At 33.9% G+C, this 15,071-nt stretch overlaps 3 protein-coding genes across 3 annotated transcripts; 2 read left to right on the forward strand and 1 right to left on the reverse strand.

The window, feature by feature from the left end:
• The first annotated feature begins 3,990 nt into the window (after nt 1-3,990).
• Nucleotides 3,991-7,078, forward strand: LOC107900782 (EEF1A lysine methyltransferase 4). The gene is made up of 8 exons (XM_016826494.2): nt 3,991-4,459; nt 4,793-4,906; nt 5,039-5,107; nt 5,232-5,251; nt 5,336-5,388; nt 5,558-5,588; nt 5,697-5,778; nt 6,640-7,078. Exons 1-8 carry the CDS (start codon nt 4,273-4,275, stop codon nt 6,840-6,842), a joined length of 759 nt encoding a protein of 252 aa, XP_016681983.1. The 5' UTR covers nt 3,991-4,272; the 3' UTR covers nt 6,843-7,078.
• Nucleotides 7,079-8,020: 942 nt separating this feature from the next.
• On the forward strand, nt 8,021-11,591 carry LOC107900781 (agamous-like MADS-box protein AGL15). The gene is made up of 8 exons (XM_016826492.2): nt 8,021-8,539; nt 9,523-9,601; nt 9,826-9,890; nt 9,996-10,095; nt 10,207-10,248; nt 10,766-10,807; nt 10,891-11,063; nt 11,209-11,591. The coding sequence occupies exons 1-8, from the start codon at nt 8,358-8,360 to the stop codon at nt 11,279-11,281; spliced, it is 756 nt and encodes a 251-aa protein (XP_016681981.1). The 5' UTR covers nt 8,021-8,357; the 3' UTR covers nt 11,282-11,591.
• A 163-nt stretch (nt 11,592-11,754) lies between these two features.
• LOC107899893 (protein BPS1, chloroplastic) lies at nt 11,755-12,693 on the reverse strand. Its single transcript, XM_016825632.1, has one exon. It carries the CDS (start codon nt 12,691-12,693, stop codon nt 11,755-11,757), a length of 939 nt encoding a protein of 312 aa, XP_016681121.1.
• Nucleotides 12,694-15,071: the final 2,378 nt, after the last annotated feature.

Raw genomic sequence — 15,071 nt, forward strand, 5'->3', positions numbered from 1 at the left:
AAGTTAATAGAGGAAAATATTCAAAAAAAAATGGTCGCATGACACAGCCATGTGGCCTCTTTGATTTTTGGTGCAGGTTTATTCACACGGCCTCAAAGGGTTGCACGGCCTGGCAACAAGGTCGTGTGGCCCTGAGTTACACGGGTATAAGTTGTTACACGGTTTGGCCAAACAAACATGTTCTTGAGCCACATGGGCGAGCTCTGTCACAGGGCCGTGTGACCCCTATTTGCACTTTTACTCAATTTTTGTTTGTAAAAGTTTCATTTTAACCCATAATTGTTCCCGGTTTATTTTAAATGCTTTGTATGCTCGATTTAGGTCTGGGTATGATCGATTAGCATGGAAATGATTGTAATTTATTTATGAAATGATTTATTTAGTTATTTATGATTGGTTAGTGAATAGTGTTAATGTTTTATAGTTGTAATACCTTATAGCTTGGGCCAGACGATTGGACCGGGTATAGGGTGTTATGTGTTCATTGTTCATACGGGTCGATCCCCAATAAATTGGTATTAGAGCCAGGATCGGCTTTCGTAGATTAACTCATTCAGTGACACAACAACGAATTTGGATATCGAGAAGTTTAACGGGATCACAAATTTTAGTTTCTAGCAATTTCTAATAAGTACAGAGGTAGTTGATGTGGCCGAGTACAAGGGTGATGATTTGTTGTTCTCCACATATAATCTAGTTGAAGGTGGAGTCGTGTTAGATGTCAAGCATGTGCCTAATTTAGGGAAGAATCTCATCCCCTTTTGGTCTTTAAGGCTCAAATGGTTCACAGAGTGTTGAGCAAGGTTAGTCTTAGAGGTTACAGTCAGGTGGAAAGAGTTGATGTTTCTCTTTGTTCGGGTATTACTGTCCTTTATGGCAATATACAACTTTGATTTGAAGTCTAAGAGTCATTCAGTTTCCAAATTCGAGCATGGTTTAGATTTGGTTGACATCCTACAAAATACAAGTCAAGGTGGAGATTTGTGGGGTGTGCCTCGCATTTATCGGACACGTTGCAGACACCTTAGACGAGAATTAATGAGCAACCAAAGAAGGGCTAACATGACTTCTTCTTCCAATTGGACTCTGATTACTTCAGGGTTATTTTAGTCATTTTAATCCTTAGTATTGAGCCTATTTAAAGGGCCTTTACAACCCTGATTTAGACATGCCAATTAGTAAGAGCTTTTCTTTGAAGGTTACAAATGAAGTTGAAGATGAGTTTTGATGAGAGTTTTCGTGTTAATTATGGAGAGAATTTCGTCAGCGAGTTAGTTTCGGGATTTGTTTTTGTATGTTTAGTACATTTAGATTTATTTTCTCCATATTGTATTATCGTTTGTTTACTCATTTAGTGAAAAGTCGAAATCTTCTTTGCTTAAGGTTTCTATCATCTTCAGAGGATTTTTCCACGTAAATATTTATGTGTTTGATCTTCTCTATTTTACTTGTTCGTTGCTTCTACGAGTCTATCCCCAACATTATCATCTCATTTCTTGCCCCTTGAATTGGACTATCTATTTCCGATCTCATTGTTTAAAATAATTAAAAATATGAATTAATTGTTAACTTGTTTATTTTTTATTGGTTTAGATTGTTTTTTCATTAAATTTATAAGCATTTATCGAGTTTGATGTAAAAAAAAACTTTTAATTTAAAGGATAAAAATAAGAAAATAAAAAATTGAAAACCACATTAAAAAATAAGAATAATAACAATGAATATTGCTTTTATTAGAAAATCTATTAGGCTTATTTCTTTAATATATATTAGTTTGAATTAATTATAGTTGAAATTGGAAATCAGGGTTTTTCGACTTTAAAGTGGCATCCGTATAGGGAAGTCCGCACCACCACAGGCCAACTTCACCTTTCGCGTGACTTTTAAGATGGAATAATATCATAAATAGTCCTTGCAAGCTCATTAAAATTTCAATATAGTCCATCCATTTTGTAGATTCAAAAGTAAATCATAACATTCTTCTTAAAAATAGTACCTCTTTAATCAGTAATTCTTAAACTTTCAGATTTTATAAGTAATTGTATTTCAATACTTTAATTTTAAATTTTAAAAAGTATAGTTTAACAATTTTAATTAAAAAACAACAAATTTTAAATATAACTCTAAATTTGAGGACTACATTGAAAAAATTAAGATGAAACTAAAATTTTAAATATAATTCCGAAGTGAATGGACTAAATTGAAAAGCTGATGCATTTTCAGGGGTCATGTATGATATTATCCTAGCATAAAAAGGGAAGTCGGATATGATGGCTAAAGATTAACTAAACCATCTCTCTTTCTCTCTATTTTTTTCTTTAACTGCATTGTGATATTGATATAGACAAATTTTAGTTTATGTTGGCATTATCCTCAAGTGGGTTATTCATTCAATATTATTTCATAATTAAATTAAGTTATATTAATTGAAGGTGTTTTAGTGTTTTTATCTTAACAAAAGTCAATTAAATATAAATATGATGAAATTTAAACCCACACTAATTAGATTATCGCTCGATGAAAGCTTTTATTTGATTGTATTTTATGCATTTTTATTTTAATATGTATAATTTATTTCTCCACCTATTGTATATATTAATAAGTTGTTAATTGGGTTGGTGTCACAAGTCAACTCGACACTAACTCAAAATTGATGACAACACTATGATAATTAATTATACTGCATTTAGTATTATTAATATGATGTATTTATGTGTTTAAATTTTGTTTTACTCACAATTTAATCTATTTTTTATTTTAATATTATACATATTTCATGTGTTTTTATGATTAATTAGTTTTGAACCTTAAGTTTCATTGTTTATTGTCGGTTCTTTTTAAAGACAAATATTTATTCTAAATCTGTAATTTCTATGCGAATACACGTATAATAGAATTCTTAATTCAATTTGATGACTAAGAGAAAAAATAACCGAGTTGTTTATAAATTTTATTTTTTATTAATTTCAATAATTATTAGAATTTTTTATAATTTCTTATAAATTTTAACAAAATCTTAATAATTTAACATTTTAAATATTTCTTATTTTAGAAATTATTTTTTTTAATTTTTATGAAATTGTCATCTAAGCGTGGCTAAATCAGTCATTATCAACGGTTACCTCAGTACAATACTATTAATATGTAATAAAATTATGATTTTTTTAAACAAGCATTGATGATGTAGATTAAAATATGTCGTACATCTTTATATTTATGTTAATTTGAAAATTAATTTTTGTACTTTTATTTATAGGAATTTAGTCTTTTTATTTTTTAATTCTTAAAATTTAAATCCAACTATTAATATTGTTAAAATTATTTTTTAATTTCAAGTTCAATACAACGTCATTTTTTTAGTTATATTTAGGGGCAGAGCTAGAAATTTTTTTGAGGGGGCCGAGAATAAAGTTGTATATTTTTATGATAGTAAAAGTAAAATTTTACCATTTTAATAGCTTATATCTTTATAATTTTTAAAAAATTAAATCATTTTTTTTCTTATTCTTAAGGGTCAAAGTGTAATTTTACTATATACTAATTTAAAATTTTTAAATTATAAAAGGATTAAAGGTAAATTTTTAATTTTATGGTGCCGGGATCTCTGCTAGCCCCTATTTATATTAATATCAAATGAGTTTTTTTTTAAATGTCACATTAACAAATTTAAGAAAAAAATTAACAGTTAAAATTGAATTTAAAATTTAAAAAATAGAGAAACTAAATTTTTAAAAATAAAAAATATAATAATTAAATTCTAAAATTATGAAAAATACACCTATTTTAACTTTTTATCCAAAAATAAATTTGGTGAACAGAGAAAAAGGACCATGGTTGTTTGAACCGAGATAATTGACTCGAAAATTTATACACATAGAAAAAAGTTGATTAAAACAAATTTTATTTTTATACCGGGAATTAATGATTTGACCAATTCCTCCGTATCTAAAGACCTTGAAAAAGACGGGAGAAAGAAAGAAAAAAAGAAGGTTCCTTGTGAGAGTAAGATGTTTGGGATTGGAGGCATAAGCCTCCATTAAAGCAAAAACTAAACCACACCTTGTGCCCCCATTGACCCCACCGCCAAACCCCCAAATCACGTCCACCCACACGCTCCCACACTCTTTACCTCTTCTTGCTTTCCATCCCGTTTCCCTCACCAAACGCCCCCCCACTTCCCCCTCTAAAAAAACCCTGTTCTGGAAACAACTCAGGAAAATAAATAAATAAATAAATAAATAAAACGAAAGAGGGAAGAAGAAGAAGAAGAAGATGTTCCGTGATGTTTCAAGCTGCAACACCTACAACTATGGCGATGCCTTGTATTGGGACTCCCGTTATATTCAAGAAGCTGGTGGTGCCTTTGACTGGTACCAACGTTACTCTTCTCTTCGCCCTTTTGTTCGTCGCTATGTCCCTACTTCCTCTCGTGTTCTCATGGTCGGCTGTGGAAATGCCCGTAATTTTCTCCTCACCGCCTCTCTTTTTTTAATTACTATTTCTAAATAACTACTTTTAAATGGCATTCTTGGTTGGTGTTTTCTGATTCACTTAACTAACTGCATGATATTGTGTTTGCTGAGCAAGTGTGGGAAAAAGGGTAATGGATGAAATATTGAATTTTGACGGATTTGGTTGTTTAGGCCTATGGGTTTGCAACTTCAAATCTAGGGTTTTGCTTGCATGCTAAGTGTGGGAAATGTCGTAAAAGAAAATCAAAGAATGCATTTTTCATATATGTTAAGGGGATTACTTTTGTGAGAAAAAATGCTTCTATTTTTTTTTTTGGTAGTTATGTCGGAGGATATGGCCAAGGATGGATATGAAGACATTATGAACATTGATATTTCCTCAGTGGCTATTGACATGATGAGAAGGAAATATGAGTTTGTTCCTCAGCTGAAATGTATCCTTCTTTTTAACTATGAGAGAATGCGGGGAAAGCCTCTCAACATTTTACTTTTGTTTTTGGTGATTCTTGCATCGTGTTCCATTGGCTATACCTGTTTCTGTGGTTTCCTTGATGGACCCTAAATAGACATGCAAATGGATGTCAGGGATATGAGTTTTTTCCCAGATGAATCTTTTGACAGTGTTATGGATAAAGGTATGGCATCATGTTTCCATTAGTTTGTCAAAAGTTGCTGACTTTCTGCTTCAAATGCTAATGAAACTTAATTTTTTTGTTGTTTCTGAATCGCTACTCATGAGCTGCTCGAAATTTGATTTAGGAACTCTTGATTCTTTGATGGTATGATACGTTTTTCAAATGCTTGAACTGTTTCTTTTGTTTGCTTTATAAACTCTAAAGGTTTGTTCTTTTTATGTGTTTCAGTGTGGCACCGATGCTCCAATAAGTGCTTCTCGGATGTTAGGCGAAGTGAGCAGGTTCTAAACTTAATGGTCTTTGTTACATAGATCCCTTATTTTGTAACGTGAACCTGTTGTTTGATTTCCCTAGAGACATATAGTATTGTCAAATAGGAGTTGCCTCAATTGTTAATGCTCTCATTTTTGGAATTGCTAGCTAAATGCCCTTTTGTTTTCTTCTTGGTAGACTTCTCAAACCCGGAGGGACCTATATGCTGGTAACCATTTCCCAAATCCGAAAACTTGATTCTAGCAATGTTCCCTTTTTTTTTACTCTGAAACTTCAAAATGGATGACATGTTTGTAATTAAATGTGCCTTTACCAGATAACTTACGGTGATCCTTCAGCAAGGATGCCTCATTTGAACCGGCCAGTGTATGGTTGGAATATATTTTTGTACAACCTACGTAAGTTATATTTCTTTTCATTTATGCGTTTGACTATCTTTCATATCATATGGTTTCAGATTACTGTTGTTTCTTCTGAAAAAATTCTGGAATTATGCAAATATTTTAGTCGTGGGACTGGGAATTTCAAATGCTAGTTAGGATTTCCTTCTTTTGTGACTATGTTAATCTTGCACGACTTTGCCCGATTGGATTATGTTTCTCTAATCATTAAGAGAACCACCTAAAGCCCATTTTGTACTCTCTTTGCTTTATCCCTCCGCCTTGTTCTTTTGTTGGAATTTGAATGCCCACTTTGCCTGGCTTTCTTGATCTGAGGAAACACGGATCAGAGGGCGTTACTTCTTTAGGAACTTAAATGGTGCTAGCATTTCTCCTTTGCTACTCTTCCCACAATTACTTCTAGACACTCTAAAGCCAGAGATCTTTCCAAGAAGCTATCTAAATAAGATGACCAAATAAAAGGTCTTTTTATTGTAATCCAAACATGCTGATGTTCTTTCTAGAAACCAATGTTGTCCTACCCTTGCATGCAATGGGGTGTCAAACACAATGGCGATGTCTATCAGGGAGATTCAGATAGGGTAAGTCAGTTAGGACATTACCGAACTTTGTTCATTTCCCCCCAAAGAACCGAGATAGTCTTTGTCTCATAGAATCATCCTTAACATCCTATGTTGTATGTGTAAGAAAAAAAGGCGTACTGGCTCCATTCATTTAATTGTTTGCATATAAAAAATTCAAAAGGATATGTAATTTCTGCATCATTACCAGCAAGTCCATTGGTCACAAGGAAGAAGGAACCTTAGTTTTAGCGTGTTTCAAACTGTTTTCTTAACGCACTTTTTGTTTCATCTGCAGCCAGACCGGATTTTAAGAGGCCTGGAGGTTGTTCATCGACAAAGTCGTACTTGGAGCCAATTCCAATCACGGAAAAGGGATTACTTCCTGCGGACTTTGTTTTGGAAGACCCGGATTCTCACTTCATATATGTTTGCAAAAAGATGGATGACACAGAGCTAAGGAACATGCCCACCTATCCGTTAACATCTGAGATTTTATAGTGAAAAGAGTAAAATGAATGAAGTGCAGAGGTAGCATTTTATACTGTTTTCACAAGCTTCAACATCACATCTGGATTCATAAGCATTTGTATAATTATTGTTACCACTTAGGACATTTTAGTAGGGAAAAAAATATTGTTTGTAACCCAGAAAAAGGAATTCTGTATTATTTTTTTTGTGGTTTGAAATATTAAGTCTGCTGTTGGACACAAATAAAATGCAAAACATTCAGCTTATAATTATGTTTTTAGTGGATTAATACTCGCATTTTGTCAAAAGGTCCAAATAAAGGTTTATTACTTGCTTTTATCCACCAGGGAGATTTTTTCCTTATTAGCTGTTAAAACACTTAAATTCGACTGTGGGATAAATTTTCATTTATGTGGAGAATGAGGTCAGTGATTAATTGGTTAAATCGGTGGGTTTAATTAGTTTTATTTAGTAATTCATCAATTTTTAATTATAATCGAATAAGATTGGTTTTAATTGAATCCAGTTGGATAAATCAATTTATTTATGAATTTTAATAGGGATGATATTTATGAAAATTATTATTTATTTTTTGTAGATTCATATGCTGCAAATTTGGATAGTATACATATTCAAATGCGATAGTTATCAGGATTTACATTGTTTATTGAGGTAATAGGTGTAGATTTTGATTTGAATATCTGAATTTGGTATAATTTTGATTATACATATAAAAAGAATTTTATTGCCTTTGAATTTGGACTTTTGTGGGGTTGGATGCCTGAAAAAATGATTGGAAATTTTAAAATTAATTCAAATATCTAAATATTTAATTTAGACTTGGATAGTAATACTTGCTAATAACCAACAATATAAAACATTTTAGGGAGAGAGAAGGAATTTGGGAAATAAAGCTTAAAAAAAGCATTGTTGTAAAATGGTAGCAGTAGTGGCAAAAAAGGGAGAATTTAAAACATTGTGACTCTTCTCCAAATTTGGTACATACATACTACCAAAATCCGATAGATATATGTAGAGGTAGATTTTAGCAGATATGGTAAATCCAAAGATGCAATTTATAGCAACCAAAATCCCCCCTTCTCAAAGATTTAGCATTATTATATATATAGCAAAAATCAAAGATTCAAATTCAACCATTAAAACTCCCAAAAATGGAAAATTGATACTTTCTAAGTGGTAAATGCAAAGGTGGGGTCCAGCACCAGTACCTAAAAATGTAATCTCTCTCCAAATGTGGCCAAGGGAAATCATGCGAGGCACTCTAAATAGAATTACAGAGCGCCATGCAAGAACTTGTCGTTTCCAGTCTCTAAAAAACGCCTTTCCTTTTTCAGTTTTTTTTTTAAATCTTCTCTTTTCACTAAAATTAGCATTCCTTTCTTTCTTTTTAATGATCAAAAGCAAAATTTAAACTCAAGGCGAATAGTTGTTGGTCTTTCTTCTTTTGTCTCTCAAACATTGAATTTAATTTTTTTGCCTCTTGTTTTCTGTTTTTCTAGAAGAAACAGAGAAGAGAAAAAAAAAATGGGTAGGGGGAAAATAGAGATAAAGAGAATAGAGAATGCTAATAGCAGGCAAGTTACATTCTCCAAGAGGCGTGCTGGGTTGCTTAAGAAGGCTAAGGAACTGGCTATTCTATGTGATGCTGAGGTTGCTGTCATCATTTTCTCCAATACTGGCAAGCTATTTGAGTTTTCCAGTTCTGGGTATGCATTTATATATTTAAAAAATGAATTTTCTTTTTTCTTCTTTTATGTTCTTATCATTGCATGAGTTGGTTTTTTTTTGGTTGGATTATAACTGAGGCTTACCCTTTATTATTTATGACATTTTTCATTACTTTTGATGATCATAATGGTGTAGTTTAGTGGGTTTTGGGAATTTTGATTTGTTTGAATTCCTGCATGTTTGTTTGAATTTGTTTCTGCTGATTCTTTCGACTTTCTGTTATTTTCTGTCATTTTGTTATGAAATTTTCAGCCCTGCCATTTTTCTCCCTTTTCAAAATTGTTATATTTGATGATCCACAGTACGTTTATTATTATCTTAAGGAAAAAAAAGGCTAAATTTTGTTCAATGAACATTTTAACTGGGAAAAAATGGGTTTGAGGAAGAAACAACTTTTTGTAGAATTGTGTTTTTATGTTACCTTTTGTTCCTTAATTGTTGCTTTGCATGTTTGGATTGCAAGTGTTCATGTAAATTTAAAATTTTCACTTTTTCCTGAGACACATTAAATTTATTTATTGTTACTGTAAGGTTTTGTTTGGGATTGCAAGGATAGAATATTTTCAAAATTCTTAACATTTGTTTGTTTGCTTGCTTTTCTACCTACATCAGTGAGAAGCTATATTCCTTTTATATCTCAACTGAATTTCTCATTGAGATTTCAATAGAAACTTGGTATCTTTGAAGTGTTGGCCTTTGATGACAAGCACATGTTAATCAATGTGTGTGTCTACATGTTAGCTCCAGGGATAACAGATTAGTGAGATAGGGGAGGCATCCTGCTATAGGAGATTAGAAAGTGCTCAGCTTTCTTAAGGATTGTTTATTTCAGTGTGTTGATTGGGCTCATAGTCTAACTTTATGTAATGGGAGGGATGAATGTTCTAATATAAAGACTATGCACCTAATTTCTTCTTTTTAGAGAGAAAGGTATTGTCTTATTCATTCGTTCCTTGTGCAGCATGAAGAAGACATTTTCTAGATACAACAAGTGTTTGCAAGGTTCTACCGAGATGGCTCTAGTCGAACATAAAGCAGAGGTAATCTGCATTTTATGCTTTACATACACAAATCCGGTTTCCTTTGGTCTTGAAACAACATATTTCAATTTCTTCATCTGTATGTGGTTACTACCAGTTGAAACATAAGTTGACTAAATTTTCTTTTCCAAATATGTTTCTGTTTCATTTATTTATTTTTCCTTGCAATGGTTTTATGCTGAAAGTATACATATGGATGATTTCAAGTGTACACTTGTTTGCAGAAACAAGTCTGTAAGGAGGCGGATAATCTGAAGGATGAAGTTGCAAAGCTGCAAATGAAACAGTTGTATGTCATCTTAATTATCTGTTTTGTTTTAAGTGTTATATTTTTCTCCAATACAGATATATTACTTTTCCTTAAAATAATTGTTTCTTTTTTCTGATTTTGTAGACAGCTGTTGGGTAAGAACTTGACCAGCGTGAGCTTGAAAGAGCTTGAGGTCCTGGAGCAGCAGCTAAGTGAAGGGTTGTTATCAGTGAAGGAGAAGAAGGTTGTATGACATTTTCTCCAAATTCAACAGATCAATTAAGTTAATTGCACACTCATTTCTAGAAACAGTCTGTTACCTTTAGAGGACTTAATAGGAATCCTACCATTTCAGGAACAACTGCTTATGGAACAACTAGAGCAATCGAGATTACAGGTATGCCAGATCCCACTCTGCATGTCCTGTTATATATATAGAGAGAGAGTTAACTTTTCATGTCTTTGTTTTGTCTAAAAAAAATCATATTTTTGAACAATTAAGTTGGGTGCTCAAGTTATCTCCAATTATAATTTCATTTTTCAAAGAAAATCAGATCCTGATCACTTTTGGAGAATGCTTGGTTATACTTGTGTGGAGGAGGCACGGTCTAATGAAACTTGTAACACATTGGCTATAAACACCTGAAGTTACTCTAAAGTGAGAATATTAAGGATGGCAGTATGGAAATGGTTGGAACCAGAAGGATGGGACGAAAGTGGGAAATGAAAAGTTTATGGAAAGTAGTTACATTTGTGAAGTATCTCACACTGAGAATGGCTAAAAGTTACAGTTCCATGCATCTTTCCTGTTGTGTATCAGACAATGAAGTGGATTAAAATCTATTCATTTAAAAACGATTGTTTTTTTTAAACCTTCAAGTTAATTATTAGTCTAATTGAATTTCTGTTTCCAGGAGCAGCGGGTGATGCTTGAGAATGAAACTTTACGCAGGCAGGCAAGTTATATTTCCCTTTACAAACCTGGAAATCGTTCATTATGGTCACCTGAAACTATTTTTATTTTTGCCGAACAATGCAGGTTGAGGAGCTAAGAGGTTTCTTTCCATCAACTGATCACCTGGTCCGATCCTATCTTGAGTACTATCCTGTTGAAAGGAAGAATTCTCTGATGAGCCATAACGTTCGTGGTCCAGATGTGACCTGTGCTTGCAACCTAGAAAAGGGAGATTCAGACACAACCTTGTATTTGGGGTATGTATTTCTTACATTTGAGAACACTTGGGAAACAATAAGAACTGAGTTATACTATTATCAAAGTATTGCTCTTATCATGCTATTTTAGTCAAATCTTTTACTATATTGTTTAGTCTCATACAATGTCCCTCTTTGATATCAGGTTGCCTAGTGATCATCACAAGAGAAAGAAACCTGAAAGAGAAAGCCATTCCAATGACTCAGAGAGCCAGTAGGGGCCAATATGATTCTTTCCTTAATGCTGTTCCCTTTGCCTCTCTAATGGGGATGACAAAACCAAGATATGGATCTGTTACAAGTGACTCTCGTTTGGTAGTTTTTTAAAGAACCATTTGTCCAAATTACAGAAGTAAACACAGTGAAGTTATAGATGTTTATTTTCAGGTAATGGATACACTTTAGGTGAAAGAGCGAGGATATTCGCAAATAGGCTTTCCTTTTTGTATCTAAATGGTCCTAGTTTTGCTTTCCATTGCAATTTCCCATTACCAACATGAAATAGTGAGGTTGCAGTTCAGTGTTTCATTTGGTGACTCAGAAAATTTTGTTCTATTTCCGGACTTTAGCAAGAAAAACTGTTCTATTTCCATTAATAATTTTGAAGATACAATATATAAAAAAAATGTCACACAAATGTGTATGTGCCTATTTTTTCTTCTATTTACATAAGAAACTGGGGATTTTGATGTTATTGCTTGCGTTGCCAAACACCGTTAAGCAGTTCATTTCTGGCTGCCAATACACTCGAAAACAGGGCATCCACTTGCTTTTCTAAAGCATCCATCTCCTTCTCGAAAACACCTAACTTTCCACCGAAATCCATGGCTGCATCACTGGTTTTCCCAGAAAGGATTGCTGATACTAGGGAATTTGCTGCACTGTTCAGCTCCTTAACCTCTTTTAATGTCTCACCTTTCTCCACCATAACCTCAAAAACACATGAATCTACATCAATTAACAAAGCAGAATTGAACCTGACAATCACTTGTTTGATCTCCAAGTATGGTTTGGTCTCTCCAGACAAGGTAGCCAAAACAACCCCAAATACCCATAACCCAACACTCTTTACCTCCATCAAAGCTTCATGGACTACCCTTTCCTTGCAAGAAGACAATTTCCCCTCACCACCTTCCTTGTTTCTCACTAGTCCCTTTAAGTCCTTGCTTGAACTTTGGGACTGGATTGCTTTGAGATGTTCAATCGCCGTAGAAGGTGAACTCTCCACAAGGTTCAGAGCATGAGCAAAGGAAAGCCGAGCCTGTGCCAAGTGAGAAAGAGAAGAAGTAACACAGTTGAGAAGCTCCAGTAAATGCAAGCCGTAGTTAAGATACTCATCGAGGGAAGCAACATCCCAGAAGCTCAAGGGGTAGTCTATATCCCCAACCAGCTTCAGAAACGCCTTGTTGATAACAGGAAGTAACTCAAAACATCGCTGAATCCATGAAAAAGACAAGATTTCTGAACCAGGTTTTGGATGCAACAACTGATTCACACAATTCGAAACATCAGACCGAAAAGCCTGTAGAGAAGCTGACAAAGCATCAACCTCTGCTTGGTGGTGGTGGTGGTGGTAGTGATTTTCCAGCTTGTGGTATAATTTACTAAGCCTTTGTACCAAGAGTACCATTGAAGACAACAACAGAAGTTTTTTTGGGTTTAGTTTTGTTGATAAGGTTTCTTTGAGTTTGGGTAAGATTGTTGAAATTTGGTTTATTTATAGAAAGAAGGAAAGTCAAGAGGTTGGTGTTGCTTCAGCTCAACATAAAACAGCAGAAGTTGCAAAACAATAGGCCACCATATTAGCTGTAGTCAAATGTTCTTATCCTGTTTTTTTTTTTTTTAGTGTATGCGGAACACGGTTTTGTAAGGACTTGAGGGAGAGGGCAGGTATATTTCTTTAATTTGGTCTTTAAATAATTTTTTATTCATAATAGTCCTTGAAAGTTGAAGTTAATAAATATTTCTAGTTGTTGATTACTTTTGATAATCTTTTTGTTAAGGATTAGACACATGAATTAATTAAAGGGGTGTATGTTGATGATGGGTGATGCATGCAATAAAGTGGCAACTAATACTGTCCGTTGATCTAGTTGATTAAAAAGGACAAGTAGGACTTAGCTGTAGGTTTCTGTTCTTACACGGTAAGTAAAGTGATTGATTGCACAGCCTTGTGTAGTGACCATTGACCAATAGGGTTTCAAGACAATTGCACTTGAAACGTTTTTATAAAGGCAGTCGTGTTGGATGAATACCACGGGTTTCTACTGGGCTTTATCATCGCAACTTGTATGGCGGCAGTCGTGTTGGATGAATTCCACAGGTTTTATAATTCTTTAATACTCTATTTTAATGAAAGATGGGGTGGATGTTTTTGGGGTTGAGGAAATTAGTGGACCGTCAAGACATGGGGAAATTGTGGAATATTAATGTTAAACCTCATTCAACACGCCATACTGAATCCTGCGTTTGGATCATTTCGTGGAATCAATTATTATTCAGCATTATTGAATAGATACAAAAACCAAAAAAAGAAAAATTTCCCAAAATATCCTAGACATCTTTTGAAAGAAGAATAGATACAAAGAGAACGACGATGGGTTCGTTTCGATTGCCCCCAACTTGTTTGGTGGCCGACACATTCTGTCGCGATGAATTAAAACTCCATTCGTGGCTTGCTGCTTCTGAATCCCATCATAAAGTAATTGGGTCAATGAAAATTAAACTCCTATGATATGAGCTAATTTTTTTTGGTGAAAAGAAACATAACAAAATTAAATTAAATCAAACTATTCGAGAGGTACTAAAATTCCTCTCTTTAAAGGAAATTTAACATTGCATCTGAAGGGTCTCAATTAGTTGTAAATTCTACTTACTTTCAAAGGCTAACTTGGCAAGATAGTCAACACATTGATTCTCCTTCCTGAGAATGTATCTTAAAATCTATTGACTTTCTTGGGACAAAATACGGTGTATTCTTCTGATCGGCATGAATAACCACATTGCTATGACCTCTACGTTGGATGAGTTTTAAGCCATCTAGAATGCCCCAAAGTTCTACATAAAAAATCAAACAATTCCCTAAGAATCTATTATAACCAATCACCCAATCACCAGTACCATCTCGTACCACTTCTCCAACAGCTGCTCTTCCTGACGTTACTTGAACAGTACCATCGGTATTAAGAAATGTCTGGATAAAAGCTCCTCATGAGGTAAGCCTATGTTATCAATCGAACCATCTCTAGGAGCCAAGAAGATTGTTTGGCCTAACACACGGAAACCTTAATGATCTCCCTAGAACTCCAGGATTTCCTTTGAAAGATGAAAATATTTCGATTATTCCATAAACACCAAGCTAATAACCTGAAGAGGCAAGCCCAACTGATTTCCCCATCAAGAAGCATCAAAGTGGCTTGCAAATTAAAAGAGGTCCATTTGTGCAGAGAGTTAGAGAAAAAATAAGGTTGTTGATTTTACGGGACTACCTTTTTCCAGACTTCCTTAGCCAATGTGCAATCTCGAATAATGGGCAAAATGTCCTCAGAATCATGTTCACAGATCGAACAAGAAGAATCTACAGCTATGCCACGCCTAACTCTTTCCACATTGGTGAGAAGTCTCTGCTTAAGAACTGTCCAAAAAATGAAATGGACTCTGTACAGACTCAGAATATTCCACGCTCTCTTCCATAACTCATCACTAGAATTCCAAGAATCCTCTTTCAACACATTGTATGCGTTTTTAATAGAGAAAGCACCGATTGAAGTATGGTGCCAAGACAGTCTATCAAGTCCTTCAGTTGGGTGAGGAGGAGGAATTCCCATAATGTGAGTAATAATCTCCTCTGGTAGCCAAACCTGCAAAAAATTAAGGTTCTAGTTGCCTTCTCCTGTGATCAAATCACTAAGCAAAAAATCAGTATTAACATTAGCATAGGCAGGTATATAATTAACCAAATGACCAACAATAGGAATTTTATTCCCATCATCGACAGACCGATATGAA

Source organism: Gossypium hirsutum, chromosome D08 (genome assembly GCF_007990345.1).
Source record: "Gossypium hirsutum isolate 1008001.06 chromosome D08, Gossypium_hirsutum_v2.1, whole genome shotgun sequence".
NCBI classification, from domain to species: domain Eukaryota; kingdom Viridiplantae; phylum Streptophyta; class Magnoliopsida; order Malvales; family Malvaceae; genus Gossypium; species Gossypium hirsutum.

What these genes read in the sequence shown, in the direction of transcription:
- LOC107900781 (XM_016826492.2), top strand. Translation starts at nt 8,358, where the DNA reads ATGGGTAGGGGGAAAATAGAGATAAAGAGAATAGAGAATGCTAATAGC. An exon ending in TAGTCGAACATAAAGCAGAG is followed by an intron (nt 9,602 to 9,825) that starts GTAATCTGCATT and finishes ACTTGTTTGCAG; the next exon opens with AAACAAGTCTGTAAGGAGGC. An exon ending in TAGAGCAATCGAGATTACAG is followed by an intron (nt 10,249 to 10,765) that starts GTATGCCAGATC and finishes TTCTGTTTCCAG; the next exon opens with GAGCAGCGGGTGATGCTTGA.
- LOC107900782 (XM_016826494.2), top strand. Translation starts at nt 4,273, where the DNA reads ATGTTCCGTGATGTTTCAAGCTGCAACACCTACAACTATGGCGATGCC. An exon ending in GTTTGTTCCTCAGCTGAAAT is followed by an intron (nt 4,907 to 5,038) that starts GTATCCTTCTTT and finishes GACCCTAAATAG; the next exon opens with ACATGCAAATGGATGTCAGG. An exon ending in TGACAGTGTTATGGATAAAG is followed by an intron (nt 5,108 to 5,231) that starts GTATGGCATCAT and finishes AATTTGATTTAG; the next exon opens with GAACTCTTGATTCTTTGATG.
- LOC107899893 (XM_016825632.1), bottom strand. Translation starts at nt 12,693, where the DNA reads ATGGTACTCTTGGTACAAAGGCTTAGTAAATTATACCACAAGCTGGAA.